The 14,574-nt window shown below is 41.1% G+C and overlaps 1 protein-coding gene across 1 annotated transcript in view; it reads right to left on the bottom strand.

Moving 5' to 3' along the window:
- Positions 1-14,574, bottom strand: part of cobl (cordon-bleu WH2 repeat protein) — a 242,208-nt gene that overhangs the window by 105,783 nt on the left and 121,851 nt on the right. Inside the window, 3 exon segments of the mRNA XM_055657302.1 lie at positions 8,664-8,758; positions 13,339-13,567; positions 14,078-14,288. Coding sequence (XP_055513277.1) covers positions 8,664-8,758; positions 13,339-13,567; positions 14,078-14,288 — 535 coding nt within the window.

The raw sequence follows: 14,574 nt of genomic DNA, 5'->3' as shown, positions 1-14,574 counted from the left end.
GTATCCCAGTTTATGGAAGGATTTGTCAGAAGTCTGATAACAGAGGGGAAGAAGCTGTTCCGAAGTCTGGTGGTACATGCTTTCAGGTTTTAGTATCTGGAGCGGGGAGAAGAGGGAATGATCTGGGTAGGAAAGGCCCATGAGCTGGCTGCTTTTACAAGGCAGTGTGAAGTTTCAACTAATCCATTAGTGGAGAGTCTGGTCAACATGATGGACCGGGCTACGTCCACAATTCTCTGCAATTTCCTGTGGATTTAAGCAGAGCTTTCTTAAACCAAACTGAAAATTGTGGATGAGGTAGCTTGACATTGCTTTCATTGGTAAAATACTGGAATCCACCAATGAGTTTGTAGTAAAAATTTAGAAAATCTTAATGTCAATAAATAATTCTTCACAACATTAAGGGGGAAGAATTAGTTTATCTTATTGAACATCACAAAATTCTTCAAAAGATTGAAAGTAGACACAAAAATAATATTTCCCCTTGTGGAGGAATCTGGAACTAGAGGTTTTGAGAAAGGGTCCCTGACCCAAAACATTGACTGGTTTCTTTTTCCACACATGTTGCTTGACTGGCTGAGTTCTATCATTTCTGTTTCTGTTTCATATTCCAGCATCTGCGGTTTTATTTGTGTTCAAGTTTGGAACTAGAGGATAGGGTTTGATATCACAGCTGCACCTAGGCAAGAACGGAGATTGTTTGGGCGTCAACGGAGATCTTTGTATTTTTGGCAGCTCCAGGCGAGTTCCCAGAGGATTGGAGAATAATCTGTGTTGTTCATATGTTAGAGAAGGGCAATGAGGACTAACCAGGATATTATAGGCTGGTGAGTCTTGCATCATTAATCGGGAAATCCTAGGGACAGGATTGACACACATTTGGAAAATAACGTATTATAGATAATCAACATGGCTTTGTGCAGGAGAGGTCATGTTTCACAAATGATTATGTTTTTTGAGGGGGTGGCAAAGATGATTGATGAGGATACGGCAGTGGCTATTGTGTACATGTTACAGCTGTACAAAACTGTGGGTAGGCCGTATTGTGAGTATTGTGTGCAGTTCTGGTCACTGCATTCCAGAAAAGTCGTGGAGACTTTGGTGTGCAGAAAAGGTTCACCAGAATGCTGCATGGGTTGGAGAGTAATAGCTATAAGTGGAGGTTGGACAAACTTGGATATTTTCTTTGGAGTGTCAAAGTGGGTCATGAATTCCTCAAGTTGTACACTTGAAAGACATTGGGACTAGGAAGTGATGTTGCTCAATCCCAGGAACAAATTCCCAAGGAGCCGAAGGAGTGCTGCAGAAAACTAATTGCACATGGTTGTTAAAAGGGCAACTTTAAAGTTTATCTTCCACCATCAGTACTGTAAACCTCAAACACATCATATATTGTCACAACCCCATCAACAATCTCAAGCAATTACCTTAAATCTGACCTTCCTAAGCTTCACAATGCTTTCAAACACAAATTCTAGCATGCCAGAAGCTGAAGAGAGTTCAAATAACAGCATCCATATCTTACAATAACAGCATCCATATCTTACAAATATATTGTGACACACTTAAAAAATACTTCTGTCCCTTTTGCTGGTCAATGTATCAAACAACACGGGGCAGCAGCACTGGAATGTTATATAATTTAACAAGAAATTGTGATTTTCACTGGAATGAGAACTAAATAATTTTCTGGATGCAAATGTATAACCGACTATGGGAAGAAAGCAAGAATATCATATTGAGGAGGATAAGCCATCATTGTATTATACAATATAGCTGGCTCAATAGGTCAAACAACATCCTCCTACTCCTAATTTTCTGAACATTTTCTGCAAAGATTTCATATTACATAAAATACAGTACAGAAAAAGGTCCTATAGCCTACCATGTCTGACCCCACCATGATTTCAATCCAACAATTCCCTGCCTGTTTGTGTGTCCATCTAAATGCCTCTTAAACACTGCTATTGTATCTGAGTCCACACTCCATTTCTTCGCTCTGCCCTCATCTTTAGCAGCACATTGCAGACACCTATCTCTCTGTGTAGTAGAAATCTTGAATCACAAATTTTCTTTAAACTTTCACCCTTCTCACTTTAAATCTGTGTCCTGCAATATTTGACATTCATAGCCTGGGGGAAAAAAATTATCAAGCCTATCCATCTCCCTTATAATTTTATATTCTTTATCAACTTGCTCCTCAGCCTCTGATTCTCCATAGAAAACTATCCAAGTTTATCCAAACCCTTCTTGCAGCCAATGCAGGCAACAAACTGGTAAATCTATTTTGCACCTCTCCAAAGCCTCCTCATTAACCCTATAGTGGCGACCAAAGCTGTATGCAGTATTCTAATCTTGGCCTAACTGCAATGTTGTACAGCTGTAACATGATTTGTCATCTTTGATAATGCCCTGACTGATGGAAACATGCTACATCCCTTCCTTACCAACCTATCCACCGATGCTGCCACTTTCAGGAAAGTATGTACTTGCATCCCATGAGCCCTCTGTAAACCAATTGTGCCATTTACTGCACACTTTCAAGAGTCAAGAGTTTAATTGTTATATATACCCACAATGGGAAAATTATGTACTCATTTGCACATCCCCCCGATGCGGGAGCGGAGGGCCCAAACGCCGCCGGCTACGGGAGTCAAGATCGTCCCCTCGAGGCCCATGACCAAGGAAGAACTAAGGGAAGGACATGAACTTTATTTCGCCTTCCATCACAGTGAGGAATGTGTAGGTCACTGTGGTGGATGTTCATGTTAAAATGTGTTTTTGAGTGATCTGTTGCTTTTAATTGTATGACTGACCTGGCCAATGAAATTCCTCGATGTTGCAAAACATACTTGCCGAATAAAGTGTGATTCTGATTCTGATTCTGTATCTTATGCCCGATGGGAGCAGGTTGAAGAAGGAATGACTAGTGAACCAAGTCTTTGATTATCTGGGCTGATTTTCCAAGGCAACGTGAAGTGTAGATGGTGTCAATGATGGGAAGTCTGATCTATGTGATGGGCTGGGCTACAACCACTACTCTGCAATTGCATGCAGTTTTGAGCAGAGCTGTTCCTAAAAAAGCTGCAATGCAACCAGACAGTATGCTTTCCATGGTGCATTTGTACAGATTTGTAAGTCACTGGAGACAAACTGAAATTCCATTCACACCTTTCTTTTAAAATAGTGACTGCTTGTTCAAGATCTTCCACATGGAAGCATTGACTTCTCATCAATGCTATCAAGGTTGGTCATCAAAAATGACAGCAGGATCTTTGATCAGTTGGGTAAGTGGGCTGAGAAATGGTTAATGGAGTATAATGCAGATAAGTGCCCATTAAACCATAGGTTGTCCAAACAACCATCACAAACATGTGGAATTTTGTTTAATTGAAACGGACTTGTAGGGCCGAGATGTTTCCGTGCTGTAATTGTTATATGGTTATATGAAATGTTATTGGTTAATTATAGCTTATTTCAATGCAGGCAACCTGTAACAGGGTGTGGGAGGGGGTTGGTTATATTTGTAGAAAATGTGCTGCATGCATAAAAAAAGCATGATTTACAACACATCTGGAGACAGCTTGGACAGAATTAAAACTGTATTGTTCAAAGATGTTCAAAATTTTATTTTTATATTGAAGACATGTTCAAATGAAAAATTAATGCTGCTCAAATTTAAACATTAAACAGGAAAGTATTAATCCAATTGATGCAATGAACGTTTACAAATCTCGAAGTTCCAATTTAAAAATTCTACACAAAACCCGAGCCTCTGTACCTTCAAGTATGTTTTCCCTGATTAAACAACAAAACACAAAATTCTAACTGGAAGTTCAACTCATCGGTGAAAACAAAAGAGGGTACAGTGCCCTTTGAAGGATTCACTTTTCGAAAATAAAGGGTTATAGATGTAAAATATCGTGAAAGTAAACACAGATTTCTGGGAGTTTTCTTTGGAACAAAGCAATCGGGATATGAGGACTCTAGATCCCAAATATTTGCTTCTATTTTCTTCATATTTGGCTGTATGCAGATCCACCCCGACACTTTTCTTGATGTATGTCATTCAAACAAATGCAAGTTAGTTCATCATTTTTGCATATCTAGCTTAGATTTGTCCACTTGGTATAGAAATTGTGCTACTTCATATCACAATACTTAACAAAACTATGTTCAGCTCAGCCCTTGCAAGGACCTTGTACAATCCAGAGAGATATGCATCACATATACCAATCCAACTCAATCCACAAGTTCACAGACAATACCACTGCACTTTTTTCAACTTTTTTAAATTTTTTAGTGTGTTTTAAAGTATGTTTTTAGTGTGTCTTTGTGTGTTTTGTGTGGGGGGTGGTGTGTGGGGAGGGGTGAGGGGGAAACCGCTTCGGTCGCCTCCTCCACGCAGAGGCGACTTGTTCCATGTCTACTCCCCTGTGGCCTAACAACAAGGATCGGCGCGGCCTTTCCCGGAGACGCACCCGGGGCTTCAGCGGCGGGCGCAGCGCGGACTCTCGGCGTGGAGCAGGCGAGCCCTCGCTGGGGCTCGCTGGAGGGGAGCGCTCCGTTTCGCTCGCCCGCGGCAGCCGGCAGCCTGAAGCCGCGGTCTGCAGAACTCCAGCAGGCGCGGCGTCCGCAGCCCGGGATCCCTCGTGGGGGACCCGGGGGGAAGAAGAAGCTCCGAATGCCGGCCCGCGGCCTACTTCTACCGTGGGCCCGGTGTGGACTTACTCACCATCAGCCCTGGAGGGGAGGTTCGACTGCCAGTCCTGCGGTCTGCGTTGCTTCTGGCTGCGGCGCGGCGGGAACTTTAAATCTTCGACCGCCGGCCTGCGGCCTACACCAACCTAAAGCCGCGGTCTCCGGTGGGGAAGAGCCGACTCTGGACTTACCTGGACTTGTACCTTGTCCTTTTACAATCTGGACGCCTGCAGCAACAGCTGCGGAGGGTTGAGGTCCCGACCACGGGGGGAAATGGAGGAGGACTGGCCAAATTTCTGTGCCTTCCACCACAGTGATGAATGCTGTGGTGGATGTTTGTGTTCAACTTTTATTGTGTATTGTGTGTTCTTTACCATTGTACCGCTGCTGACAAAATCATTTCACTTGCACTTTATGTGCAATGTGAGGAATAAAACTGTATTGTATTGTATTGATGTGCACTTGAAAAAGGTTCCAGGTCAGCTACCACACTAGCATCTACCCAACAGTGTAAAAAATTGCCCAGGTATGTCCAGTCCACAAGAAGCAGGACAAATCAAACCCGGCAAACAACAACCCCATTCGTCTGCTCCTGATCATCAAAGTGACAAAAGGCATCATCAATGGTGCTATCAAGCTGCACTTGCCAAGCAACAACTTGCTTCACAAAAACTGTTTGGGTTCTAAAGTCACTCAGCTCCTGTCCACATTACAGGCTTGGTCCCAACATGGACAAAAGAGGGAGAGAACTCTCGAGGGAAAGTGAGAATAACTGTCTTTGGCGTCAAGGAGCCCTGGCTAAACTGCAGTCAGTGGAAATCAAACAGAAAACCCTTTTCTGGTTGGTAATCATACTTAGAAGAAAAGGCAGATGGTTATGGTGGCTGGAGGCAGTATGATTGCATTCAGAGCTGAAATTCATCATGATTCAAGATTTCATCATAAATAAATGTATTTTACAATTAATTGTTAGTAGGATTATGGACAATTACTGGTATGCACTCCACATAACATGATAGACTGCCATTCAGCTGTGGTTAAACAATCATTATTTTCCAAAATCACCTGTTCACCTTTCTGAAACAGAAGTAAACATTGCTATTGCTAGATAAGGAGCATTAAACAATTAACAATGTCATCCTAATAGTTTGCTAGAAAATAACATTAATATTCAGTGGCCTTGCTGTCAACAAAGTCAACATTTATTTAAGAAAATAATAGCTTAATCTTATAGTTCGATTGGTAAAACCTTGTGCCAAGGACACTTCTGAAATTGAGACTTTGGTCCATTCAGTAACAAGGATTAATTATTGGTGACATGCATCCAACTCTATGTCTCAACTGTCTCTCCCAATCTATCAACTACAGCAACTCTGTTTTCTGATACAAGTCCAGCATCCATTCTTGCATGCAACAATTTCCTCCAGTAAAATATTGGGAAGCCTTTGCTTCCAAGTGACTTCATCTTATTCAAAACATTTTTAAGCAGATTTGTGTCCAACTCCTCACCACCTCTCACCTTGCAGCTCAGGTCAACCTCTGGTAACCCAATGCCTCAAATATAAGATTCTCACCCTCAAACGCAAGTCCTTTCATGGCTCAGCTTCCCTCTATCTCCATCTTTCTTCAACCATGCATTGAGCACCTGGTCCCTGAATGAAGAGATTTTTTCAGAACCTGCTCCACTGTGTACACCTTTGCTGTGCAACACCAGTGATACCTGTGCCACCAGCTATGATGACTTTTATCTCTGACAATCCTTATCTAAATTTTGTGTGCCTTTCTTCCTCTCTTTGAAACGATTTCCTGAAAATTTCCCTTTGACAAACCTTTATCATTCCTATTGTCTCTTTCCTTAGTGTGTGTCTATTCTTGAATACTTGAATTCAAAATGACTTGGAGAAGTTAAAGGATATTGAAAATCATCAATGGTTAAGTTGATTGTGGCTGACTGGTGGTAAGTTTATTTCTTTCAAGACTTAAGACAACTACAAGATAGTTGAAAGACACAAAGTTGATAGAAAGTGCAGAGAAGGTTCACCAGACTGATTCCTGGGATGTCAGGACTTTCTTATGAAGAAAGACTGGATAGGCTCGGATTGTACTTGCTAGAATTTAGGAGATTGAGGGGGGATCTTATAGAAACTTACAAAATTCTTAAGGGATTGGACAGGCTAGATGCAGGAAGATTGTTCCCGATGTTGGGGAAATCCAGGACAAGGGGTCACAGCTTAAGGATAGAGGGGAAATTCTTTAGAACCGAGATAAGAAAAACATTTTTCACGCAGAGAATGGTGAATCTCTGGAACTCTCTGCCACAGAAGGTAGTTCAGGCCAGTTCATTGGCTATATTTAAGAGGGAGTTAGATGTGGCCCTTGTGGCTAGAGGGATCAGGGGGTATGGAGAGAAGGCAGGTACGGGTTACTGAGTTGGATGATCAGCCATGATCATATTGAATGGCGGTGCAGGCTCGAAGGACCAAATAGCCTACTCCTGCACCTATTTTCTATGTTTCTAAAAGATGCCTAAAGTTGGAGCCCACATGCCATTTTTTTTAGGAAACGGAAAGCTGATTGAATCACACCTCTAATTACATATCTGAAAGAAGAAACAGATTGTATTAGAAAATGCAATGGAGTCAAACACGGAATTAAGTAAATCTAAAACGTCAGAAGTTGTACTTCATGACAAAAATACAGAATAGACAGACAGTATTGATGAGTTTCATTGAGGCAGCCTTGATGTCTTCATTTAGGAAAATATGCAGAGTGTGGAAGGCATGAAATTGGATTGCAATACTGCATTCAAAGACATTATAGATACAGGGGAGAATAGAGATACAGCAACAGCTTGAAGTGAGGGTGAGGTTTTAATATAGAGAGTGATGGCATCCATTTTGAAGGCAGGCAAATGAATGCCTAAAACCCTGAACGGATTATCCAGCATTATCCAAAGAGAAGTAATTGATTGATCAGATGCAGAAAAAGGCGATTATGGAAATTGAAGATGAGTCTAGAAATACAGCTGTTGTGTAATGGATCAAAGAAAGAAGGGCTTAACGAAAGAAATCCGCAAGTGCCCCAGATCTTCTGTCACAAATGAGATTAGTTAAGTACCTCATAACTACATCGGTGAGACCAACACCCCCGCTCAGTTCGCAAAAACCAACCTGATCTCCCAGTGGCTCAGCACTTCAACTCCCCCTCCTATTCCGAATCCGACCTTTCTGTCGTGGGCCTCCTCCATGGCCAGAGTGAGGCCCACCGCAAATTGGAGGAGCAGCACCTCATATTTTGCTTGGGTAGTTTACACCCCAGCGGTATGAACGTGAACTTCTCCAATTTCAGGTAGTCCCTGCTTTCCCCTTCTTTCCCTTCCCCTTCCCAGCTCTCCCACAGCCCATATCTCCATCTCTTCCTTTCTTCTTCCCGCCCCCTCCCCCCCACATCAGTCTGAAGAAGGGTCTCGACCCGAAACATTGCCTATTTCCTTCGCTCCATAGATGCTGCCTCACCCGCTGAGTTTCTCCAGCATTTTTGTCTACCTTAGTTAAATAAGAGTAATGTTTAAGATAGAGAGATGAAGCATTGTGTTAAGTCAGTCAGTCCCAGGTTACCTTGTCCTGTTTGATCGTGAATACTATGGCCACACAGAATTCATGCTACAGCTGGGGTTCCATTTAAATAGATAAACTAATTACTAAACTACCATAAACAGCATTGTAACTTTGATAACTTATCATTGTCTATACTGAAAAGCAGTCACTTTGAATAATTCTTGGCTGGAATCATTATCATCATGTGGGTATCGTCTGCTTATCAGCGTCATTTGTCTAGAAGTTAAAAGAAAGAATTCTGTGCAAAACAAAATCAGCAACATATTGTAGATTGAACAAATTCAAAATACCATATGCAGTAGATTTCACTAGTTTACAGATTGAATGAGTTCAAAAAACACTTACCTTTGTTTTCTTTCTGCCAATTTTCAAAAAGCCCAATAATCCTTTGTCTTCCTTTTCATTCATGTCAGTGATAGTTAGAGCACTTTGGCTCAATTCTGTAAAAAAAAATCTCAATTAAATGTTTAGTTCACAAATCCGTCTTATGCTCAATTAAAAATGCACACATCCACAAAGAAACAACCCAGTTATTCAGAGGTGAAATCGTAACGTCAGGATAATATACTAGGTTTTCTTGCACTTTAAAAAAAACCATGCTCCACTAAACAGTATTACATACATTTTGATGGGCAGCTTGTTTGAATGATCAGCATCTATCAAATCCAGCTTGTGCCAGATCGTAGGACTTCTACTTATACAGATATTAATACAATCTGGAAATGTAATAACCATAGAATTGGTACAAGCTTTAAATTCACTCACTTTGAAATAAAATGAAGAGAGCTTTAATGTGAATTGTGGAAGTCACAAATAGAAGCTTCCATTTTTTGGTCTCTAATTCTTTTAACATTTTCTTCTGGTGAAATGTCTGTGCCAAACTTCATGCCAAATTAAACTCCCTCCCGCCTGCACATGAACCATATCTCTTCATTCCCTGCATCTCCCTCTTAAACATCATTATAGTTTCTGCTTCCACAACCTTCCCTGGTAACATGTTCCAGACACCAGCAATCCACCCTATCTCACCTTAAAGCTAGTCTCCGGTGGGCGGCGCGACTCTGGTCAGCAGCGGCCTCTGCAGTCTGTCCGCGTTTTATTATTTTCTGTCTGTGTTTTAATGTAGTTTTTGTTATTTTTTGTTGGGGTGTGTGTGTGGGGGTGGGGTGGGAGGGGGGGGGGAACTTTTTAAATCTCTCCCTGCACTGGAGACCCGACCTTTTCTCGTCGGGTTTCCGTTGTCGTTGGGGCCGCAACGAGGAGCGGCCTCCAACAGGAAGAAGCCGGGGACTCTGGTGCTACGACTCACCGTCGCCGTCGCGGGGCTGGCCGAGTCCGGAGCGGGTGGAGCGGTGGAGGAGCGCTGTTGCTGCTGCTGCTGCTGCTGCTGCTGCTACCGGAGAGTCGGAGGCTCCAACGGCAGGTCTGTGGACGGCGGCACCGGGAGCCCGCGGCTCCCTGGAGGGAGACCGCTTTTCAGGGCTCTCGCAACGGCGACTTCCCCCGCCCGAGTTGCGGGGTCGAGGAGCTCCTGGAGCGGGGCCTGACACCACTGCCCCGCGCGGCTTGGAATGGCCGCGGGACTCTGCGAGCGCACACCGGGGCTCTAACACCAAGACCCGGTGTGCGACCTCGCACCACCCGGCGTGGCTTTAATGGCCGCGGGACAATCGCCATCGCCAGCCGGGGGCTTTGACTTTGACATCGGGGGGGGGAGAGTGCAGTGGAGAGATAAGTTTATTAGGCCTTCCATCACAGCGATGTGATGGATGTTTATGTAAATTATGTTGTGTCTTGGGTGTATGTGTTTGTAATGTATGGCTGCAGAAACGGCATTTCGTTTGGACCTCAAGGGGTCCAAATGACAATTAAATGTATCTTGTATCTTGTATCTTGTATTTAACCCTTACACCCTGGGGAAAAGATTTGACTGTCTAACCTACTTATTCCCCTCATAATTTTATAAACTTCTCTCAGGTCTCTCCTCAGCCTCCAACATTTCAGAGAAAACACTTAAAGGTTGTCCAGTCTCTCTTTATAGCTAACACTACTAATTCAGGACGCTTCCTGGTAAACCACTTCTGCATTCTCTCTAATGCTTAAAAATGAGCTAAAAATTGTGTGCTTTAATTCCTGATTTGCTATCCAATAATTCATAATGTGATAACTGCTTCAGTGAGCATGGTGGCTAGATACTGCTTAAACAAACTTCAGAAAAAAATGAATGGTGGAGGAAATGGTGGGAAAGTACAGCTAAATGTCATCAATGTACAGTGCCCTCCATAATGTTTGGGACAAAGACCTATCATTTATTTATTTGCCTCCGTACTCCACAATTTGAGATTTGCAAAAAATAAAATCGCATGTGGTTAAAGTGCACATTGTCAGATTTTATCAAAGGGTATTTTTATACATTTTGTTTCACCATGTAGAAATTACACCTGTGTTTATACATAGTGCCCTCAAAAGTCATCACCTTAAAGGAGCATGAAGGTCACATGGATCTAGCATAAATGTAAAAAATACCACTTGCATAACTGGGACACATTTATTTTTTCATTTGCAAAAGAATACTTTAGACTTTAGAGACACAGCACAGAAACAGGCCTTCGAGTGAGCCTGCACAGATCACGATTACCCCATCACAAACACCAGCCTACACAATAGGGACAATTTACAATTTTGTACCAAAGCCAATTAACCTACAAACCTGTACATCTCTGGAGTGTGGGAGGAAACCGGAGCACCCAAAATCCCACACAGTTACAGGGAGAAGGAGGTCACAGGAAGGAGTTTGAGAACCTTGTGTCCTGGTGTCGAGACAACAACCTTTCTCTCAATGTCAGCAAGATAAAGGAGAATGTGATTGACTTCAGGAAGTGAAGGGTACATCTACCCCAGTTTGCATTGACGGTGCCGAAATAGAGCTGGGTGCAAACTGGGTGAAAAATTCGTAGGAATCAATATCACCAACAACTTCTCCTGGACCACCCATATTGATGCAATGACCAAGTAAGCATACCTCTGGAAGGCTTAGGAAGTTTGGCAACAACCCTCACCAAATTCAACAGATGCGCCGCAGAAAGCATTTTATCGGGACGCATCGCAGCTTGGTTTGGGAACAGCTCCATCCAAGACCGCACGAAATTGCAACCAATTTAGGACGCAGCCCAGACCATTACACAACCCAACCTCCCTTCCATTGACTCCATTTATACCATACATTGCCTTGGCAAGGCCAGCAGCATAATCAAGGACGAGTCGCACTCTGGCCACTCCCTCTTATCCCCTCTCCTTAGGTTAAAAGTTATAGGTGTGAAATCGCACACCTCCAGATTCAGGGACAGTTTCTTCCCAGCTGTAATCAGGCAATTGAACGATACCACTACAACTAAAGAGCAGCTCTGAACTAATATCTAACCTCGGACTATCTTTGATCGGACTTTACTGGCTTTACCTTGCACTAAACGTTATTCCCTTATCATGTAACTGTACACTGTGAATGGCTCGATGGTAATTATGTATGGTCTTTCCGCTGTATGGTTAGCATGCAACAAAACCTTTTCACTGTACCTCGGTACATGGCAATAAACTAAAACTGAAAACTGAAACTGAAATAGGAATGCACAAACTCCGTTCAGATGGCACCCGTGGTCAGGATCGAACCAGGGTCTCTGGCGTTGTATGGCTGCAACTCTAATGCTGTGCCATTGTGCCACCCAATGCTTGAAATTGAAAAAAAGCTATATCTTCCTTTTGATCATTTAAAGTCAGAATACTGTGTTCTCTGTTCAAAACTGAGCCAGAATAATACCTCAAGGAATTTCTTACAGGTTGTTTATTAATTGGACATTACATAACACAAGTTCAGATCGCAAACTATATTGAGTTGAGCAATATTTCTCAGGAATTTGAGGTGATAATGTGCTTCCAGGAAAGATAATGAAGAAGCTTTGAATAGTTACAAAACATTAATCTGCAATAACTTAATTTATAAATTCAGAGCGAATATTCATCTTGAGCTTGGCTTCAGAGTTAAAAATTTGCACTTGCAATTTTAACATATTCATGGGAAATAGTAACTGTTTATCTTCACAAAGTCAATTAACAAATAAAATTGCAGCATTCTGCCATGCAGAGCCCTTTTGGCCACTCAAGTACTTCAGTTTATACTGCAACAGTGAATCCAAGCCCATTTTATAACAATACGCCTCTTGTCTAGTCCTATGATATGGCACTTGTCTGCCTTAACGTTGGCTTCGAACAAAGTTGCCTCTTGTTCAATCCTATGATTGCTGCATGACAATTGGTATTAGGCAATAGATTTTTGCTCTGATTTTTAGAAAATGCCATACTAAAATCTCAAATGCTACAGGTCATTAGAACACTGCCTTAGAAGTTGCATTACAAATGTGAAATTACTTGACTTTAATACTCCACTATAGCTATAATATCAACATTGCATACATTATATTGGTGCATTTATATTTTACCATTTACTGCAATGTTGCAGAGAAATATCCCAAAATTTCCCAAAAGCCACATATCACAAAATAATACTTTAGTTTACTCAAATACCTTAAGAAATCATTGTTGTTCTTTACAGATACAGTATAATGATAACTTTCAAAAGTTAAACTTCATAACTTTCGAAATTATTGGGCCTCATCTCACTGGGTTATACATTTCATACAGTAAGCTTATGTTCAAAAGCCCCATATATTCTAATATTCACTGCACACTTGTTGCTCCATTTAAACAAATCTGACAAGGTCATTACTTTAATTTTCTATTTTATTACTCAGTTTTCATTCAGTTGAATAAAGATTTATAAATGTAAGTCACAATCCAAAATACACACCTGTATGTTATCCAGAACCTGCAAAATCTTCCTAAAAATGTAATCCTATCATGTAATCGTTGCAAGTTATCTCTTCTCTGGGTGTAAGTGGCTGAGGCAAAGTAAACTAATTATTCATTTGAACAACTTCAAGGTAAAGGTATTTCTGCATAAGCTCACCTCTGCTGGTATCCAGAGCATACAGTTCTCTGGTTTCCAAATCATTCAGTGATTTTGAAAGATCCATCTTTTCCCTTTTGATGCAGTCTTTCAAGAGAACAAGATGCTCTAATTTGAAGTCACACTTTTCGCATATAATTGGTAACAATTCTTGCAAAGGCACAAGTGGACTAACACGTAGCACAGCTTTTTGTGTCCTGAGGAAATTCACAATCAGCCTCACAGTTTTCTGTAAAAATCATAGGTTTGTATTAGATATTGTGGTCATCGCATGGCACACCAAAATAGATAAATATATTAAATTATTGACCCCCTCATTTTGCCACCTTTATTGGTTTTTGGCTCTGTACAATAAATCCTCCATCAATAAGTCAGTATAAAAAATGCACGATACTTCACTTACTTATGTCGGAGAAATCAAAATTATGCGTCAATACATTTATACCATCTATTCAATAACAAAATAACATTCTTAACTTGCTTTTAATTACACCATTTTTGCTTATCCATCAACATTCCTACACTATTCTCTCCCTTGAAAGTATATGTTGCTTATTCCAAAGATTCCCTCTTTTACCACATCATATGTTTTGTGAATATTTTGAAGAACAAAAAACTTTTCAGTCATAGTTATACACAGTTAACACAAATTCAGTATTTTGAGCGCCCTAAATCACAAACAATTTAAAATGATTTATATTTTAATTTACTACAACAAGCATTTTGATTTGTGACTTACTTCAGGCACTACAGGTCGAGGTCTTCTTGGCTTATCCTCAATAACTTTCTGCTTTATGAGCACTTTGTCTACATCCAAAATCCCAACAGCAGTATTTGGCTTGTAGCCTAATGGTTTGCGTGTCTCTCTGGATTGCAGTTCAAGAGTATGATGGGTTGGATTTAAATGATATTGGCTGCACAAGTCAATGAGTAGATCCATCACTGCTTTACTGTAGTGGAAAAAAAAATCCCATAAAAAAATTATTTTAGATATGTTCAAATTGACGTATTTTAAGCATCTGAATGATTAATAAAGAACTCAAGCAGAATGTTTCATTAATAACTTTACTATCCAGCTTCCAGGGTAATTTTGTTGCCAGTTATAAAAAGTTAAATTTCTATTTGACTGACATTATGATATTGGATTCACAACTAAGATTTTTTCATTGGTATTAAGTCAAATATCCCAGAAGCTGCTGGTTTAGTCATAGAAACGGACTAATCTTGTTCTACATC

The sequence above is a fragment of the Leucoraja erinacea genome, chromosome 2, assembly GCF_028641065.1.
Source record: "Leucoraja erinacea ecotype New England chromosome 2, Leri_hhj_1, whole genome shotgun sequence".
Taxonomy (NCBI): domain Eukaryota; kingdom Metazoa; phylum Chordata; class Chondrichthyes; order Rajiformes; family Rajidae; genus Leucoraja; species Leucoraja erinaceus.
Note: the sequence above shows the minus strand (reverse complement) of the source record. Positions and strands in the feature narration are given on the sequence as shown.